Source organism: Trachypithecus francoisi, unplaced genomic scaffold, assembly GCF_009764315.1.
Source record: "Trachypithecus francoisi isolate TF-2019V2 unplaced genomic scaffold, Tfra_2.0 Lachesis_group9, whole genome shotgun sequence".
In the NCBI taxonomy this organism is placed as follows: Eukaryota; Metazoa; Chordata; class Mammalia; order Primates; family Cercopithecidae; genus Trachypithecus; species Trachypithecus francoisi.
This window is the reverse complement of record NW_022681474.1, coordinates 34,315,945-34,331,865: the sequence shown is the minus strand read 5'-3', so window position 1 is coordinate 34,331,865 and position 15,921 is coordinate 34,315,945. Positions and strand designations below refer to the sequence as shown.

General features: G+C 51.0%; 1 protein-coding gene across 12 annotated transcripts; it reads left to right on the top strand.

The window, feature by feature from the left end:
- The first annotated feature begins 1,967 nt into the window (after positions 1 to 1,967).
- TYSND1 (trypsin domain containing 1) lies at positions 1,968 to 12,128 on the top strand. Of its 12 annotated transcripts, none has more exons than XR_004436682.1 (6): positions 1,968 to 4,483; positions 5,931 to 6,061; positions 7,129 to 7,225; positions 7,475 to 7,527; positions 8,474 to 8,618; positions 10,033 to 10,167. XR_004436682.1 is itself a non-coding variant. In XM_033209337.1 (6 exons), exons 1-5 carry the CDS (start codon positions 3,318 to 3,320, stop codon positions 8,542 to 8,544), a joined length of 1,518 nt encoding a protein of 505 aa, XP_033065228.1. In that variant the 5' UTR covers positions 1,968 to 3,317; the 3' UTR covers positions 8,545 to 8,549; positions 10,033 to 10,164. The 12 variants fall into 12 exon arrangements, 9 of the variants coding, with proteins under 9 accessions (XP_033065228.1, XP_033065231.1, XP_033065232.1 ...); XM_033209337.1 differs by having other exon boundaries at positions 8,474 to 8,549; positions 10,033 to 10,164; XR_004436680.1 differs by having other exon boundaries at positions 1,988 to 4,483; positions 7,040 to 7,225.
- Positions 12,129 to 15,921: the final 3,793 nt, after the last annotated feature.

Genomic DNA, 15,921 nt, shown 5'->3' with positions numbered 1-15,921 from the left:
GGTCATCTCTGTAACAGGATGGGGATGGCAGATGTTTGAGCAAAATCTCATATTAACATGCCAGCAATGACTAGCTCTAGTTTTAGCTGTGTTTCACTCATTTTACACAGAATTGGCCGGGTGTGGTGGCTCACGCTGTAATCTTAGCACTTTGGGGGGCTGAGGTGGGTGGATTGTCTGAGCTCAGGAGTTTGAGACCAGCCTGGGGAACAGGGTGAAACCCCATCTTTACTAAAATACAAAAAATTAGCTGGGCATTGTGGTACACGGAGTAGCTCCCAGCTACTCCGGAGGCTGAGGCGGGAGAATCGCTTGAACCAGAAGGTGGAGGTTGAGTGAGCCGAGATCACGCCACTGTACTCCTGCCTGGGTAACAGAGCAAGACTCTCTCCAAAAAAAAAAAAAAAAAAACAATTAAATGCTACATTTGGCACAATGGGAAAGAATTTCCTTTACTAGGCTTGTAGGAAGCCTTGCTTTTAGAAAAACCCAAATGAGATCATAAAACTACAGTACTGGGACAAACAGTGGGAAACAGGGCAATGGGTTCTTTTCAACCAAGTATTAAAGTATTGGAGATGTTGCTGGGCGCGGTGGCTCGTGTCTGTAATCCTAGCGCTTTGGGAGGCTGAGGCAGGCAGATCATGAGGTCAGGAGTTCAAGACCAGCCTGACCAACATGGCGAAGCTCCATCTCTACTAAAATACAAAAATTAGCCGGGCATGGTGGGATGCACCTTTAATTCCAGTTACTCAGGAGGCTGAGGCAGGAGAATCGCTTGAACTGGGGAGGCGGAGGTTGCAGTGAGCTGAGATTGCGCCACTGCAAGTAACAAGTAACAAGTCCTGTTGTCCTTGTTACTATGAAAGGATGCCATGGGTTATATGGGCAAATGAGTTGGTTTTGTTTGAGGCAGAGTGGAACATAAGATTAAACGCTCAGTCAGTGAGCCTAGCACGCAAAGATCTTTGGCTGTTCTGGCTGTGACTTGGGACTTCTTTTTACCATGGTCTGCTGTAAATACAGAAAAACCCAGCGCCCAACAGTTCATGCTGGAGTCTTGAGCATTGAGGGAGAATCACTGGACTCCAGAGAGAAAGTTTGCTTGTTTTTTGAGTTGGTCTCGCTCTGTCACCCAGGCTGACGTGGATTGGTATGAACATAGGTCACTGCAGCCTCGACCTCCTGGGCTCAAGTGATCCTCCCATTTCAGCCTCCCAAGTAGCTTGGGACCACAGGGGTGCACCACTGTGCTTGGCTAATTTTTAAAATTTTTGTAGAGTTAAGGTCTCACCATGTTGTCCAGGGTGGTCTCAAACTCCTGGGCTCAGGAAATTCTCCTGCCTTAACCTCCCAATGTGTTGGGATTCCAAGTGTGAGCCCCTGTGCTCCACCAAGAGAAAAACTCTTTAATTGCTAGGAAGTTGGGATAAATTTTACTGTGATCAAGCCACCTTCTGTGTCATAGAACCAAAGGAAGACTACCTGCTATGGCAAGATGGCCTCATTTTAGTCCTGCCTCATATTATCATAGATAATCGTTTTCCTTTCTCTAGCAGGTTTGTGTCACTGGGAGTACTGGGATCATTATCCTGTGTTGTGCTGGGGTTATACCAAACAGTGGTAACTTTATTTGAAGAATTCAGGCAGAGGCCGGGTGCGGTGGCTCACGCCTGTAATCCCAGCACTTTGGGAGGCCGAGACGGAAGGATCACGAGGTCAGGAGTTCGAGACCAGCCTGGCCGGCATAGTGAGACCTCGTCTCTACTAAAAATACAAAAAATTAGCCGGGCATGGTGGCACGCGCCTGTAGTCCCAGCTACTTGGGAGGCCGAGGCAGGAGAATCGCTTGACCAGGAGGCGGAGGTTGCAGTGAGCCGAGATCACACCACTGCACTCCAGCCTGGGCGACGGAGTGAGACTCCATCTCAAAAAACAAAAACCAAAAAAGAATTCAGGCAGAAAGGTTAGAGAATTTAAGTAGCAATTGAATATTTTTTCACTAATGCTGGTAGTATACTATAGTAACCTTAATAAAAATTAATGTGTATTTTATCAATTCAGTGATAAAGCAGACCTTTGTAAAGTGTCTAGCTTGTGGTGACTGATTGAGGGTATCATGAAGCTCCCAACCCTCGACATACTCCTTCATCCTTCTCTGTCCTAAAGGGTACTTCTTTGGAAAAGTAGAGAAGTTCTATGTTAGCGTACACTAGAGAGGGTAAACTATGCCTTGTGGGTCAATTCGGGCCTGCTGCCTGTGTTTGTATGGCCTGTGAGCTAAGAAAGGTTTTTACACATTTAAATGGTTGGAAAAAATATTTAAAGAGTGCTATTTTTGGACACAAATTATATGAAATTCAAATTTCAATGTCTGTAACTTTTTATTGGGACACAGCCTCCGCCATTGCTTTAGGTTTTGTATGCAACAGCTGCAGAATTGACTATTTGAGACAGATTGTATGGTCCCCCAAACTGGAACTGTTTCCATTCTGGCCTTCTACAGAAAGTATTTGGACCCTGGCCTAGATAAATCCTGGCCGGTGGTTATGTTATGTGAAATGTGCACACTGCAAAATATAGGGCTGTATGATTAAAGTTTTTGATTTCAGCTACTGTTCATCATAGTCAATTTAAAGGGCAATTTAATTTACAGCAAATTCCGTTTCTCGGAGATTTGTGTTGGGGCTTTGGCAGCAAAAAAAATCCTAGGAGTAATCTTGAGAGTTCCATGCCCCCTAGTGGATTGCTATAGGGTTTGCTTTTAAATTTTCAAAATACTGAATTGGCCAAGGATTTCCTTGATCCATATTATCCCAGGGGTCAGAGGCCGAAGGTCGCCTAGACCTGGGCAGATGCTAACAGGTACTGTCATGGCCTGGGCAAATCTAGCCACCTCAGCGCTCATTTCTATTCCCTTTTCCACAGTCCAGCAAACAAGAGACTCGACTTGAAGGAACCCACCCTCCTCTCCTCGGATTCCTTATGACGCCGCACGCCTCTTACTCTCCCCGGGCTCATCCGGGGAAATGGGGCAGAGGCTCTGTCCCACAGGTTGGACAAACCAACGAGGGCGGGGAAAGGAGAATCAGAATAGGCAGCCAATCAGAGCTCGGCACAAGCCCAGCCAATCGGGTCGGGTCAGTTGGGGCTTAGCCAATCGGGCTCGATGAGGAAGACCTGAGTCAGCGCTTGCGCCTCTTCGCTTCCAGCTGTGGGTGGCGCTAGGCCGGTTCAGCTGGACCCGGTAGGGGTCCTTGCTCCCTTGCTTGCTTGCGGTTTCTCGGAGAAGCCCCCAAGTGTCCGGCCTAGAGGCCATGGGAAGGCAGTGGGGGTCTGCCATGAGGACGGCCGAGCAGGCGGGCTGCGTGGTGAGCGCCTCCCGGGCCGGACGGCCCGAGGCGGGCCCATGGAGCTGCAGCGGGGTAATCCTGAGCCGTAGCCCGGGCCTGGTGCTTTGCCACGGGGGCATCTTCGTCCCCTTCCTGCGAGCTGGCAGCGAAGTCCTGACCGCGGCCGGCGCCGCCTTCCTGCCTGGCGACAGTTGCAGCGACGACCTGCGCCTGCACGTGCAGTGGGCCCCAACGGCCGCGGGTCCCGGGGGCGGCGCGGAGCGGGGCCGCCCAGAGCTGTGCACGCCCCAGTGCGCGGGCCTGGAGCCCGGCCCACCTGCCCCGTCCCGCGGGCGTCCCCTGCAGCCCCGGCTTCCCGCAGAGCTGCTGTTGCTGCTGAGCTGCCCGGCCTTCTGGGCCCACTTCGCGCGCCTCTTCGGAGACGAGGCGGCGGAACAGTGGCGCTTCTCGAGCGCGGCGCCGGATGACGAAGTGTCGGAGGAGGAGGAGGCGGATCAACTGAGAGCGCTGGGCTGGTTCGCGCTACTGGGCGTGCGGCTAGGCCAGGAGGAGGTGGAGAAGGAGCGCGGGCCGGTCGTGGCCGTGTCGCCTCTCGGGGCCGTGCCCAAGGGCGCGCCATTGCTGGTCTGCGGCTCCCCTTTCGGCGCCGTCTGCCCTGACATCTTTCTCAACACGCTGAGCTGCGGGGTGCTCAGCAACGTGGCCGGCCCGCTGCTGCTTACCGACGCACGCTGCCTGCCCGGCACCGAGGGCGGCGGCGTGTTCACCGCGCGGCCCGCGGGGTCGCTGGTGGCGCTGGTGGCGGCGCCGCTCTGCTGGAAGGCCGGCGAATGGGTGGGCTTCACGCTGCTCTGTGCCGCCGCCCCACTTTTCCGCGCCGCCCGCGACGCGCTCCGCCGCCTGCGCCCCAGCGCCGCTGCCCTGGCCGCTCTCATGCCCCCAGAGGTGGGCGTCCCGTGGGGTCTGCCCCTCCGAGACTCCGGGCCCCTGTGGGCAGCCGCGGCCGTGTTGGTGGAGTGCGGCACCGTATGGGGCTCCGGAGTGGCTGTGGCACCCCGCCTTGTAGTGACCTGCCGGCACGTGTCCCCTCGGGAAGCAGCCAGGGTCCTGGTGCGCTCCACCACCCCCAAGTAAGCCCACAGCTGACCCCACTCCATCCCTTTCAAGGTCTCAGGTCTGGGTCCAGGCCTAATACTCTTGAGTATTGTGCAGGCTTTTCTTGTGTCATGCGGATGCTTTGGGCATGTAGTGGGTAGAGACCTGAAACCCTCCCCTCATCCTTTATACCCAGAACCCCCGCGGGGAGAATCAGGAGCAAGGTGTCAAGCTCCAAGCAGCTCTGGATTTGGGTACTGTGGGACACCCTGAATCCGGAACTGGGCATCTTTGAGCTCCCCTCAAAGTCTGAGTTTCTTCTGGGCAGCTTCGCTGTCTGAAAACCCTGCACACCGTACCCCACTGTTCTCTGGCCCTTTGAACAGATATTCCCTAACCCTGCTGCTTCTCCTCTGAAACTGATAAGGTCCCAGAGGCCCAGGATGGTGCCCTTCTGGGGTAATGAGATGGGTTTATTAATTTTATCCATCTTTTAGAGCTTAGCCAGAGCTTCCCTTCTGAATGAAAATGACAGAACGTGGGTTTCTACCTAATCAGAATGTACGGGGATGGCCCAGGCAGCTGTACGTAGTTCAACCCAGCCTTGCAGCCCAGGCTTTTCCAAATCTCTTTCCTGAGTCCCCAAGCTTAGCCAGGTGTGGGTAACACAGCCCAGTTTTGCCACAGGTGTCCCCACTGGTGGCCTATTGGACAGCCATGACTTTATAGGGAAGACTGATGATGAAGGTTTCCCTGTGGCGTGTGGCCCCTACCAGATTCCCCCAATCCCCCCACATGCCCCTTGCTCCTAAGGAGACTGCTAGGTCTCTTGGAAGCTACCCCTACAGAGTGTGCAGTAGGGCACCCCTGTCTGATCCTAGGCAAGTCACTTAATCTATCTAAGCTGCCTCCCAGGGAGTTGATGCGAAATGTCATGGAATGGAGCCTTCCACGTAGTGTAAATAGGGACCCAGAGGAGTAAAACCATGTCTTATCTGCCCCACCAACTGACGGGATTGTTGGGGGTATCAACAAGGCAGTGAAGGAAAATGTGTTTGCCTTGGCTTCTCCCACTTTCTGTTTGGTGTTGTGATTGTTACTGAGGGTCTCTGGGCCTCTGTTATACCACCTAAAATGGAGATAATGCCAGTACCTAGTTTATAGGGTCGTGAGGACTAAATGAAGTGATGTCCACAAAGCATTAACACCAAACCTGGCCCACAATGCTCACTAAGTATCAGTGTTGATTATTCAGGTACAGGAAGCTTTATAGAAGTAGCACAGTTTGTCAACCACCTTTGGAGATACCACAGAATGGTTACATGACTTGCCCAGAGTTGCCTGGCTGGTCGATTTCGGGGCTGATACCCAGATCTTCTGACTCCAAGTCCATGACTTTTACCGTCACTCTCAGCTCCTTGATTTCTCCCAAGAACTGAGGAGTCAGAAAGCTAGCCTGTTGTTTGTTTCCCTTGCTCCCAGGAGTGTGGCCATCTGGGGCCGTGTGGTATTTGCCACTCGGGAGTCATGTCCCTATGACATAGCAGTGGTGAGCCTGGAGGAGGACCTGGATGATGTCCCCATCCCTGTGCCCGCTGAGCACTTCCACGAAGGTAAAGGACCAAGGGTGCAGCCTGAAGGAGGGCCCCTCTGGGCTAGGGTGGGCCTCAGGAAAGAGAATCAGTGTTGGAAGTCAGGAAGTCAGGGTGGCATTGGTCAAGGTCCTTGGAGGCCTCCCTTCTTGTGCTGGTGGGGCATGTGGAATACCCTGTGAGGGATAAAACACGCCCTTTCCCCAAGTGCCTGCAGCAGTGTAGTGTGAGGATGCGGGGCTTTGGGGTTCCTTAACAGTTACTTCAGGCTGGTCAGAGAGGCACGTGGCACTTTCAAGGCTCCAGGGGCATGATTTGTCTAAAAGGCTTTGTGATGCTGCCACATAAGTACCGAAGTCGCACTCCATGGAGGCAGTGATACGGTGATGAAGGGTGCAGGGGCTCTGGATGGGCATCTTTCCTCTGCCACTTACTAGTCCCATGTCCTTGGACAGGCTTGTTAACTCTCCTCTGCCTCATTTTCCACGTCTTTGGAATGGGGCTAATGTATCCTACTCCTGGGTGTTGTGAGGGCTGGGTGTGATGTTGACTGTAAAGCACTATTTCCATGCCTTGCACTTGGAAAAGGAAGGTCATAGCTGCCTTATAGCCATCATCACCTTTTCTTTTCACCAAGAGATTTCTTAGGAGTCCCAGGAGGAGATGGATGTGAATTCTACAAACATTTATGGAACATGTAGGTAGGTGTTAGGAACTCCTAAAAGTCACTGCCCCGCCTGTCCAGGGAACGAGGACTGGGGAACAGCCTGTTGCTCAGAAGTGGTCATGCAGATACAGTGCTAGGAGCTCAATGGGGTTCCCAGCCTCTTCCAGCCAGGGGACCTGGGGAAGGCTCTCTGGAGGCAGGAGTATCTGAGCAGAAACTTGAAGGCTGGAGAGGTTTGGGGTGTTTGGAGAGGGTAGGGATGGGGGTTAGGGAGTGTGAGTCCTGCTATAACACAGGTGTTGCCAGCTTCACCCTCCTTCCCTCCCTGGCAGGTGAGGCTGTGAGTGTGGTGGGCTTTGGCGTCTTTGGCCAGGCTTGTGGGCCTTCGGTGACCTCAGGCATCCTTTCGGCTGTGGTGCAGGTGGATGGCATGCCCGTGATGCTGCAGACCACGTGTGCTGTGCACAGCGGCTCCAGTGGGGGACCCCTCTTCTCCAACCACTCAGGAAACCTCCTTGGTAACCAGCTCTTTGTCCCCCTTCCACCTTCCCTCTTGCTAGAACCTCAGTCCCACCCCGTGAGTGCTTGTAGCCAGCCCCAATGCACCCTCTCTCTGGGAAAATGGTGGGCATTATGAGTGAGCTAGCCAAGGTTTGCAGGCTCTTCTGATAGTGGAGAGGGAGGGATGCTGAACTGGGAGGAAAGAGATCTGGGCCCTGGTCCCTTCTCTGCCACTAATCTAATCTGGTTTGATCTGTGAAATTCAGGAGTTGGATTAGTCAAAGCATCACAGACTCAAAAGCCAACAGAGGCTGGAAAGGTAAAGCAAATGAATGAGAGAAGACAACAGGGAGGGGAGGGGAGGCATCTAAACTGAAGCACACTCGAGTCAGCCACAGCAGACTGTGGCCGGGAAGGAGGATGGGCCGAACGTTGGCTGGTATTCTAATATTTTCACAAGACATGCAAAGCTTTTTTTAAAAAAAATACGTGTGGCCGGGCGCGGTGGCTCACACCTGTAATCCCAGCACTTTGGGAGGCCGAGGCGGGCGGATCACAAAGTCGGGAGATTAAGACCATCCTGGCTAACACGGTGAAACCCCGTCTCTACTAAAATACAAAAAATTAGCTGGGCGAGGTGGTGGGCGCCTGTAGTCCCAGCAACTCGGGATGCTAAGGCAGGAAAATGGCGTGAACCCGGGAGGCGGAGCTGGCAGTGAGCCGAGATTGTGCCACTGCACTCCAGTCTCAGCGATAGAGCGAGACTCCGCCTCAAAAAAAAAAAAAAATGTGTGGCCATTACATTGATCAATTTTTAAAGTTTGGTAGCATGCAGGTTTTTGAAAAACAGTCTGTTTAGCTATCCAAAAGAAAAAAGAAAAAGACATGAGTTCATCTAGAAACCTCCAACTCCAGTCTAGTCTAACTCTCCCTGTTTGTTTATTCTTTCTCCTGTAGTGAAAAACCTTGCTCCTGCTGTCTACAATATGTTGACTTATCTGTTCCACCCTAGTATATGAGTAAAATTGTATTTGCATAGCTTTAGTATACATTTCCTTTAAATATGTAGTACTTACAAAGAGGAAATATTAGATCCGTAAGTAATATTTAGAGCCGTAAGTCTAGGCCGGGTGTGATAGCTCTTGCCAGTAATCCCAACACTTCTGGAGGCTGATGCAAGAGGATCACTTGAAGTGGGAGTTCGAGACCAGCCTGGGCAACATAGTGAGGCCCTGCCTCTTTTTATTTAAAAAAATTTTTTTTAGTTAAAACAAAAGAAAGGAAAATACTAAGTCTACCATGGAGAGGCCTGGCAGATACCACCTCAGCCAAGTGATCAAGGTGAACATCACAAGTACTCCATACAGACATCAGACAGCTGAGACACTGGGAAGGACACATGGCTTTATGGTATTCTTCCCAACAATGTGTACCCTTAAACGATTAAAAGTAATGGCAAAACAAAAGTAATGACAAAAACTACATTCACTTTTGCACCAATCCAGTAGTCATGAGAAAACATTAGGTAGACCTCAACTGAGGGTCATTCTCTAAAATCACTGACCTGAGCCAGACATGGTGGTATGCGCCTGTAGTCCTGGCTATGCAGGAGTCTGAAGTGGGAAGATCACTTGAGCCCAGGAGTTCAAGGCTGCAGTGAACTGTGGTCACCATTTCACTCCAGCCTGTGTGACAGAGTGAGACCCCATCTCAAAAAAATAAATTGTATATTTATTTAAAAAAAAAAAAAGCCAGGTATGGTGACTCGTGCTTGTAATTCTAGCAGTTTTGGAGGCCAGGGCGGGAGGATTGCTTGAGTCTGGGAGTTTGAGACCAAGCTGGACAACCATAGTGAGGCCCCATCTCTACAAAATATTTTAGGGAGGCTGAGGCGGGAGGATCACTTGAGCCCAGGAGGTCAAGGTTGCAGTGAGCTATAATCCCACCACTGCACTCTAGCATGGGCGACAGAGTGAGACCTTGCCTCTAAAAAAACAAAAACAAGAACAAAAAAACCTGTGAATAAATAAAATAACCTGCACTCTTAAAAATGTCAAGGCCATGAAAGATAAGGAAAGACTGAGGAACTGACCCAGATTGGAGGACATGTGGGAGATGTGACAACTAAATGCAATATGGAGTCCTAGATTGGATGCTCGAACTGAAAAAGGACATTAGTGGAAAAACTAGTGCAACTCATGCCAATGAGTTCTATAGTTCACTTAATAACAGGATTGTACCAAGGTATATGTTTTGGTTTTGGTAAATATTTTTTAGTGACATTAGATCTGAACATAAGCTGGTCAAAGGGTATATAGAATTCTGCACTATTTAGGCAAGGCTTCCTTATGTCTGAAATTATCTTTAAAAAACTACACACACATCCACGCACCGAACAGGCCAAACAAAACATGTCTGTGGGTCTGATTCATCCATCCATCATTCATTCATTCATTCAACAAGCCTTTGTTGAGAGCCTACTTGGCATGAGGCATTGTTCCAGGTACTGGGGGAGACTTCATGAACAAAACATCCAAGTCCTGCCCTCATGGAGCTGACACTAGGTGGAGAGAAAGATAACAAGTGAAATAAGTGAACTATCTAGCGTGTTAGATATTGAGAGTGTGAAGAAGAACGTAAAGCCAGGAACGGGTGTGGGCAGCAGGTATTCATGTCTGGAAGCTCAGCATCTGTCACCATGGGGGGGGTTGGTTTCCAGTCCTACCAGGCCCTGAGGGCTCCAGGGTGGAGATGGTCCTCCTCCCTTCTCCAGCCTTTCTGCCTCCTGGCTCACATCCCCTTTTGCTCTCTGACTCCTCAACAGGCATAATCACCAGCAACACCCGGGACAATAACACGGGGGCCACCTACCCCCACCTGAACTTCAGCATTCCCATCACGGTGCTCCAGCCGGCCCTGCAGCAGTACAGCCAGACCCAAGACCTGGGTGGCCTCCGGGAGCTGGACTGTGCTGCTGAGCCGGTCCGGGTGGTGTGGCGGCTGCAGCGCCCCCTGGCAGAGGCCCCGCGGAGCAGGCTCTGAGGCTGTGTTACCTCCTCTGGAAAGAAGAGTGACCTGTTTCTGCTGTAGGAAGTGATGTTGAGGTGATGGTGGCCTCAGGATTCAGGGCCCAGCTCCTGAAGGGGCCTGGGCTGCTTCTCATCTTCACCCACTGACTGCAGTGTGGGCTTTGGGCTCTGGGGCCAACTTCTCTTCAGCCCCATGGCTCCTTAACCTGGGAGCCCGTTTTGGGGTGCTTTCTTGAAACCCCAGTTCTCTGTCCCCTAGCACTAGACTCAGCTGTATTGTTTTTCCTTCTGGGGAGCCCACTTCAGCTGCACAGAGGTTCTGGGCCTGCCAGGTAGATGCCAGCGGGAAGGCAGGCCTGTGCCTGGTTTTGTGTCTGTTCCCCTGAGGGCCACCATCGTCCTGGAGCTTCACTGGGGCCTTGGCTCCTGTCTGCCTCTCAGTCAGGTCAGGGCTGACAGAGGACTCGGCTTCCTTAGCATATCTCAGCAGAAACCTTGCTCTCAAGAACAGAGACAGAAGGGACAGAAACAGGAGTGCCTCCTGTTGTGCCAGGCCCATGGGCAGTGCAGGCGGATCCCTGAAGGTCAGTACTCCTGGGTCTTCATATGCCAACAGGGGCACTCTGACACTGTGCCTTCATTTTCCAGCCCACAGCCTGGGTCTCAGGGACCTTGAGGAGTAGAACATGTCTGGTTGGGGCTTGGGAATAAACAAGATCTATTGAAAAACCTCTGTATTTACATATCAAATTATTATTATTATTATTTTTTTTTTAAGAGCTGTGGTCTTGCTGTCTCACCCAGGCTGGAGTACAGTGTTGCAATCATAGCTCACTGCAGTCTCAAACTCCTGGGCTCCAGGAGACCCCCTGCCTTAGCCTCCTGAATAGCTGGGACTACAGTCATGCACCACCACGCCTGGCTACTTTTTTATCTTTATAGAAATAGGGTATTGCTTTGTTGCTCACACTGGTTTCAGCCTTCTGGTTTCAAGCAATCCTCCTGCCTCAGCTTCCCCAAGTGCTGGGCTTACAGGTGTGAGCCACTGTGCCCAACCCAGAAATACACCCTTTCTGTGCTGTTTTCTCAGCAGGATTTGAGCTCACGGGATACTGTTCTGCCAGACTGGCCCTCATAGCTGGTCATGTGCCAGTCAGAGCTGGGTGGGGCTTGCAGGTCCCGGAAGGTGGTAGTCTTGACCTGGCAGCAGGTACTTAAAAAATGCATAGGGTGGGTGGCAGTTGGGGAGTTCAAGGGTTAATGAGGCCAGGGCAACCCCCAGGAGCTGAGGCGAACTCTGTGAGTCAGGACTGTGCCATGTGCACAGGGCCGTTCATGTGTGGGCCCTCGAGTGATCTCCACTGGCAGGCTGAAAGCCCTGTGAGGGGCGGCTGTGGGCAGAGGCCACGCAGGAAGAGTGCCTAGGAGTCATTTGTTTCTAACACCTGTGTGCTGAGTGTCAATGCTGGGTGTGGTGTTATGATGTATATTGGTTTTCATCCAGCATTCCTGACTCGTGACTCCCATAGTCCTTGTTCCAGTCTTTGTTGAAATATTGGGTATGTTAGGGCTCTGGGGGCAGGCCTCTGACCTCTGGGTATCTTTTCACGAATGTTCGCCCACCTTTTTGATGGTGGGTCCTAAAGACCTTCCCATGAGAGAGTCTCAATCCTGGGGGAAGGAATGCTGATGTCATGAAGCTTCCATAAAAACCCGAGAGGACAGGGTTCAGAGAGCTTCCGGATAGCTGAACACCTGGCGCTTCCTGGAGTGTGGTGTGCCCAGGGAGGGCATGGAAGCTCCGCATCCCTTCCCCTTCCCTCATTCCTTGCCCTATGTGCATCTCTTCATCTGTATCCTTTGCGATATCCTTTATAATAAACCGGTAAACGTAAGTAAGTGTGTCTCTGAGTTCTGTGATCCACTCTAGCAAATTAATTGAACCCAAAGAGGAGGTCGTGGGAACCTCAACTTGAAGCCAGTTGGTCAGAAGTTCTGGAGGCCTAGACTTGTGCCTGGTGTGGTTGAGGGGGGGCGGTCTTGGAGACTAAACCCTTAACCTATGGGGTCTGACAATGTCTCTGGGTAGATAGTGTTGGAACTGAATTAGAGGACACCCAGCTGATGTCCACTGCTTGTTGGTGGGGAAACCCCACACACATTTGGTCACTGAAGTCTTCTGTGTTGATGATTGTGATGGCATGAGAGTAGAGGGAAAACACGATTTGAGGAGTTTTTCCTAAAACATGGGGCAATCACAGAACACTCCTGGGATGGTTGTTCTTCCCTTTACAGATTAGGAATGGGTCCAGAGGTCATGGCTAGTTTAAGAGAAGTTCTGCAGTAAGTTAATGGTAGCAAAGTCCTAGATCTGAGGGCTGACTTCGCTGTGAGGGGTGGTGGTGGGGGGATTTATTCTCACACATGTAGGTACTGATATGGTTTGGGTGTGTCCCCACCCAAATCTTATCTTGAATTGTCACACAATTCCCACATGTCATGGGAGGATCCTGGTGGGAGGTAATTGAATCCTGGGGCTGGGTCTTTCCTGTGCTGTTCTTGTGACCGTGAAGAAGTCTCACAGATCTGATGGTTTTAAAAGCGGGAGTTTCCCTGCACAAGCCCTCTCTCTCTTTGCTTGCTGCCATCCATGTAAGTAACATGTGACTTGTTCCTCCTCACCTTCTGCCATGATTGGGAGGCCTCCCTAGCCATGTGGAACTGTAAGTCTATTAAATCACTTTTTCATCTCAGTCTCAGGTATGTCTTTATCAGCAGCGTGAAAACAGACTAATACAGGTATCAAGGCACCCACAGGCTACTCTGGGGAGACTGATGTGTCAGCCCATTAGTGCAATAAGCAGGGAAGCTCTGTCCAGGGAAGAATATGTCTGGGGACCCAGAAGGGGTGGATTAGGTAAGGCTTCATCAAGGTGATTCAGTTTCTGAACCATGAAAAGAGAGTTCAGAGTTTACCAAGTGGACTGGAAACAGAGTGTTCCAGGCTGAGAGCGGCAGGAGCTGGGACAAGGAAGTGTGGCACAGCTTCCTTGTGGAGAGAAAATTGGAAAAATGCAAGACAGGCCCAGGGACCCGTTACAATGGCTTGGAGAGAGAAGACAGCTGAGGCAGGACTGGTGGGTGTGGTGAGATCAAGTGACAACACAGGAGGTAGAACTGACGAGCTCCCTAATTTGAGACCAGGTGCTATGTCTCACGTATGTAATCCCAGCACTTTGGCATGCTTGAACCCAGGAGTTTGAGACCAGCCGAGGCAGCATAGCGAGACCCTGTTTCTTAAAAAAAAAAAAAAAATTCGCCAGGTATGGTGGTACACACCTGTGGTCCCAGCTGCTTGGGAGGCTGAGGCAGGGGGATGGCTTGTGCATGGGAGTTGGAGGCTGCAGGAGGATGGCTTGAGTATGGGAGTTCGAGGCTGCAGTGAGCTATGATCATGCCACTGCACTCCAGCCTGGGTGACAGAGGGAGACCCTGTCTCTATAAAAGGAAAACAAGGATCTAATTTGGGACCATGAGTGGCACTCACTTGCCACGTCCTGTTAGCCTGGTCCCTGGATGCCTATGAGGAGGGAGACAGCCTCATTAACCAGTCCACTGTCCTGGAACTGATGCCCTAGCAAGAAATGCACTTCTGTTGTATTTGAGCCATTACATTTGAAGTCTATTGGTCATAGCAGCAGAACTTGCCTTCACTAATGTAGCCTCTCCCTAGCTGGGAGCACCATACCAAACCATGTGTTGGGCGAGAGAAGAAATGAGGATATTCCTCTCTTCTTTGAAGCTTACAAATTTAGCTGGAACTACGTATGGAAAAGGAGAACATTTACCTGGCTCTTCAGATCTAAGATTGCCTGTTCTTCAAGTGGGCATACTGCCTCTGTTTCTCTGGGCTCCTGAGGTAACCCAGTACCTTGGAGCTCCTCCAGCCCCGGGAGCCAGCAGAAAAGCCACCTGTTGTCTGTAAGGAAGCGCCCTCAGGCCTGGCTGAGCTCATTACAGCAGCCAGCCAGCAACTCTTCCTCCTCTTAGATTCTGTCATGTTAGACAATCTGCCTGCTGTCCCCACTAACCATCAAAGTTCCATGGAATGAACTTGTCACTTTTTCAGCATCCTAACCACCACACTTTCCTGCTACCTGTGGCACCTGGAAATTCAGAGACAAAAGCCCTATTTTAGGCAGCGAGCCCTGATTTTCAGTTCCAAAGCTATGGGCACTGCTGGGTGGGACCAGAGGAGTGGTGTGCAGTGAGCTGCCTGGAGGGGTTGCATGAGACCATGTCCTGTCTCCTGGATGGAGGTGTCTTCTGGTTGCCAAGAAAGTATTGAGTGATCATCAGAAAAATTCCTTGGTTTTCATGGTTTGTTGCTTTGTAGCAGGTCTTAAGGAAAAAAAGATTTTCATGGTTTGGGACAGGTCCTTAGAGATGGGCCACACCAGCCCTGACACGCCTGAGCCCAGTGGTGGGCCACCTAACACCTCTCTCTCCTCCCTTCCAGCTTTATCTTTGTCCTGCTCTTTCCGGAGTCCTTTCCTTGCATCCTGCCAGCTGGCATTCCCTTTATTCTTGCACGCCTAGCTTCTACACAAAGCCTTCCATGACCTTCCCAAGCCTCAGGGCTGATTCCTTGCACTGGGCAGGCTGTAGCATCTCTGTTCACCTCTCTGTGTCACATGTTACTGGGTACATGCCCAGAAAATTCCCCACAACTGAGATTCTGCTTTGCCTGAGCAGTGCCCTCTGGCTCCTTAGGGATGATGCCCGCTGAGGGGTTTCCTGGCTTTAAGGTCATGGTTCAGGCTGGGCGCAGTGGCTCACACCTGTAATCCCAGCACTTTGGGAGGCCGAGGCGGGCAGATCACTTGAGGCCAGGAGTTTGAGACCAGCCTGGCCAGCATGGTGAAACCCTCTTTCTACTATAGCTGGGCGTAGTGGCAGGTGCCTATAATTCCAGCTGCTTGGGAGGCTGAGGCATGAGAATCGCTTGAGCCTGGAACGTGGAGGCTACAGTGAGCCAAGAGCATGCCATTGCACTCCAGCCTGAGAGACAGAGCCAGATTCTTCTCCCCACCCCAAAAAAAGGGGTCATGGTTCAGACCTCCATTGTAGGCCCACCCCCTTGCTTTACTAGCTGAGGGACCTTGCCTAAATTCTTTAGCCTGTTTAGGGAGCCTAAATTTTCTTATCTGCAAAATGGAGATTAATAGAACTTACCTTGCAGGACCTTTGTGAAAAAAAAAAACAAAAAACTTGAGAAGGCATTCAAAGCACTTAGTTCGTGATCAGTAAATATGAGCTTATTGTTTTTCTAAGACGATGAGTAGGATTTTTCATCAGAAATAAATCATTCTGGTTGCCTTGGGCAAACTAATCTGCAATATAAAATATCTATAATAAATGGCTGTTGTGTATTCATTGCTACTGTGTGCCAGGCACCATGCTACAACACTTTATAAAAATGATTTCATCGAGACTGTTCCACAACTTTTTTTTTTTTTTTTTTTGAGATGCAGTTTCGCTCTTGTTGTCCAGGCTGGAGTGCAATGGCATGACCTCTTCTCACTGCAACTTCTGCCTCCCGAGTTCAAGTGATTCTCCTGCCTCAGCCTCCTGAGTAGCGGGGACTACAGGCATGTGCCACCATGTCAGGCTAAGTTTTTGTA

Bases quoted from the DNA above. Each gene is read 5' to 3' on its own strand.
- TYSND1 (XM_033209332.1), top strand. From the start codon at position 3,318: ATGGGAAGGCAGTGGGGGTCTGCCATGAGGACGGCCGAGCAGGCGGGC. The intron at 4,484-5,930 runs GTAAGCCCACAG...CCTTGCTCCCAG, and splicing joins GTGCGCTCCACCACCCCCAA to GAGTGTGGCCATCTGGGGCC. The intron at 6,062-7,039 runs GTAAAGGACCAA...CCTCCCTGGCAG, and splicing joins CGCTGAGCACTTCCACGAAG to GTGAGGCTGTGAGTGTGGTG.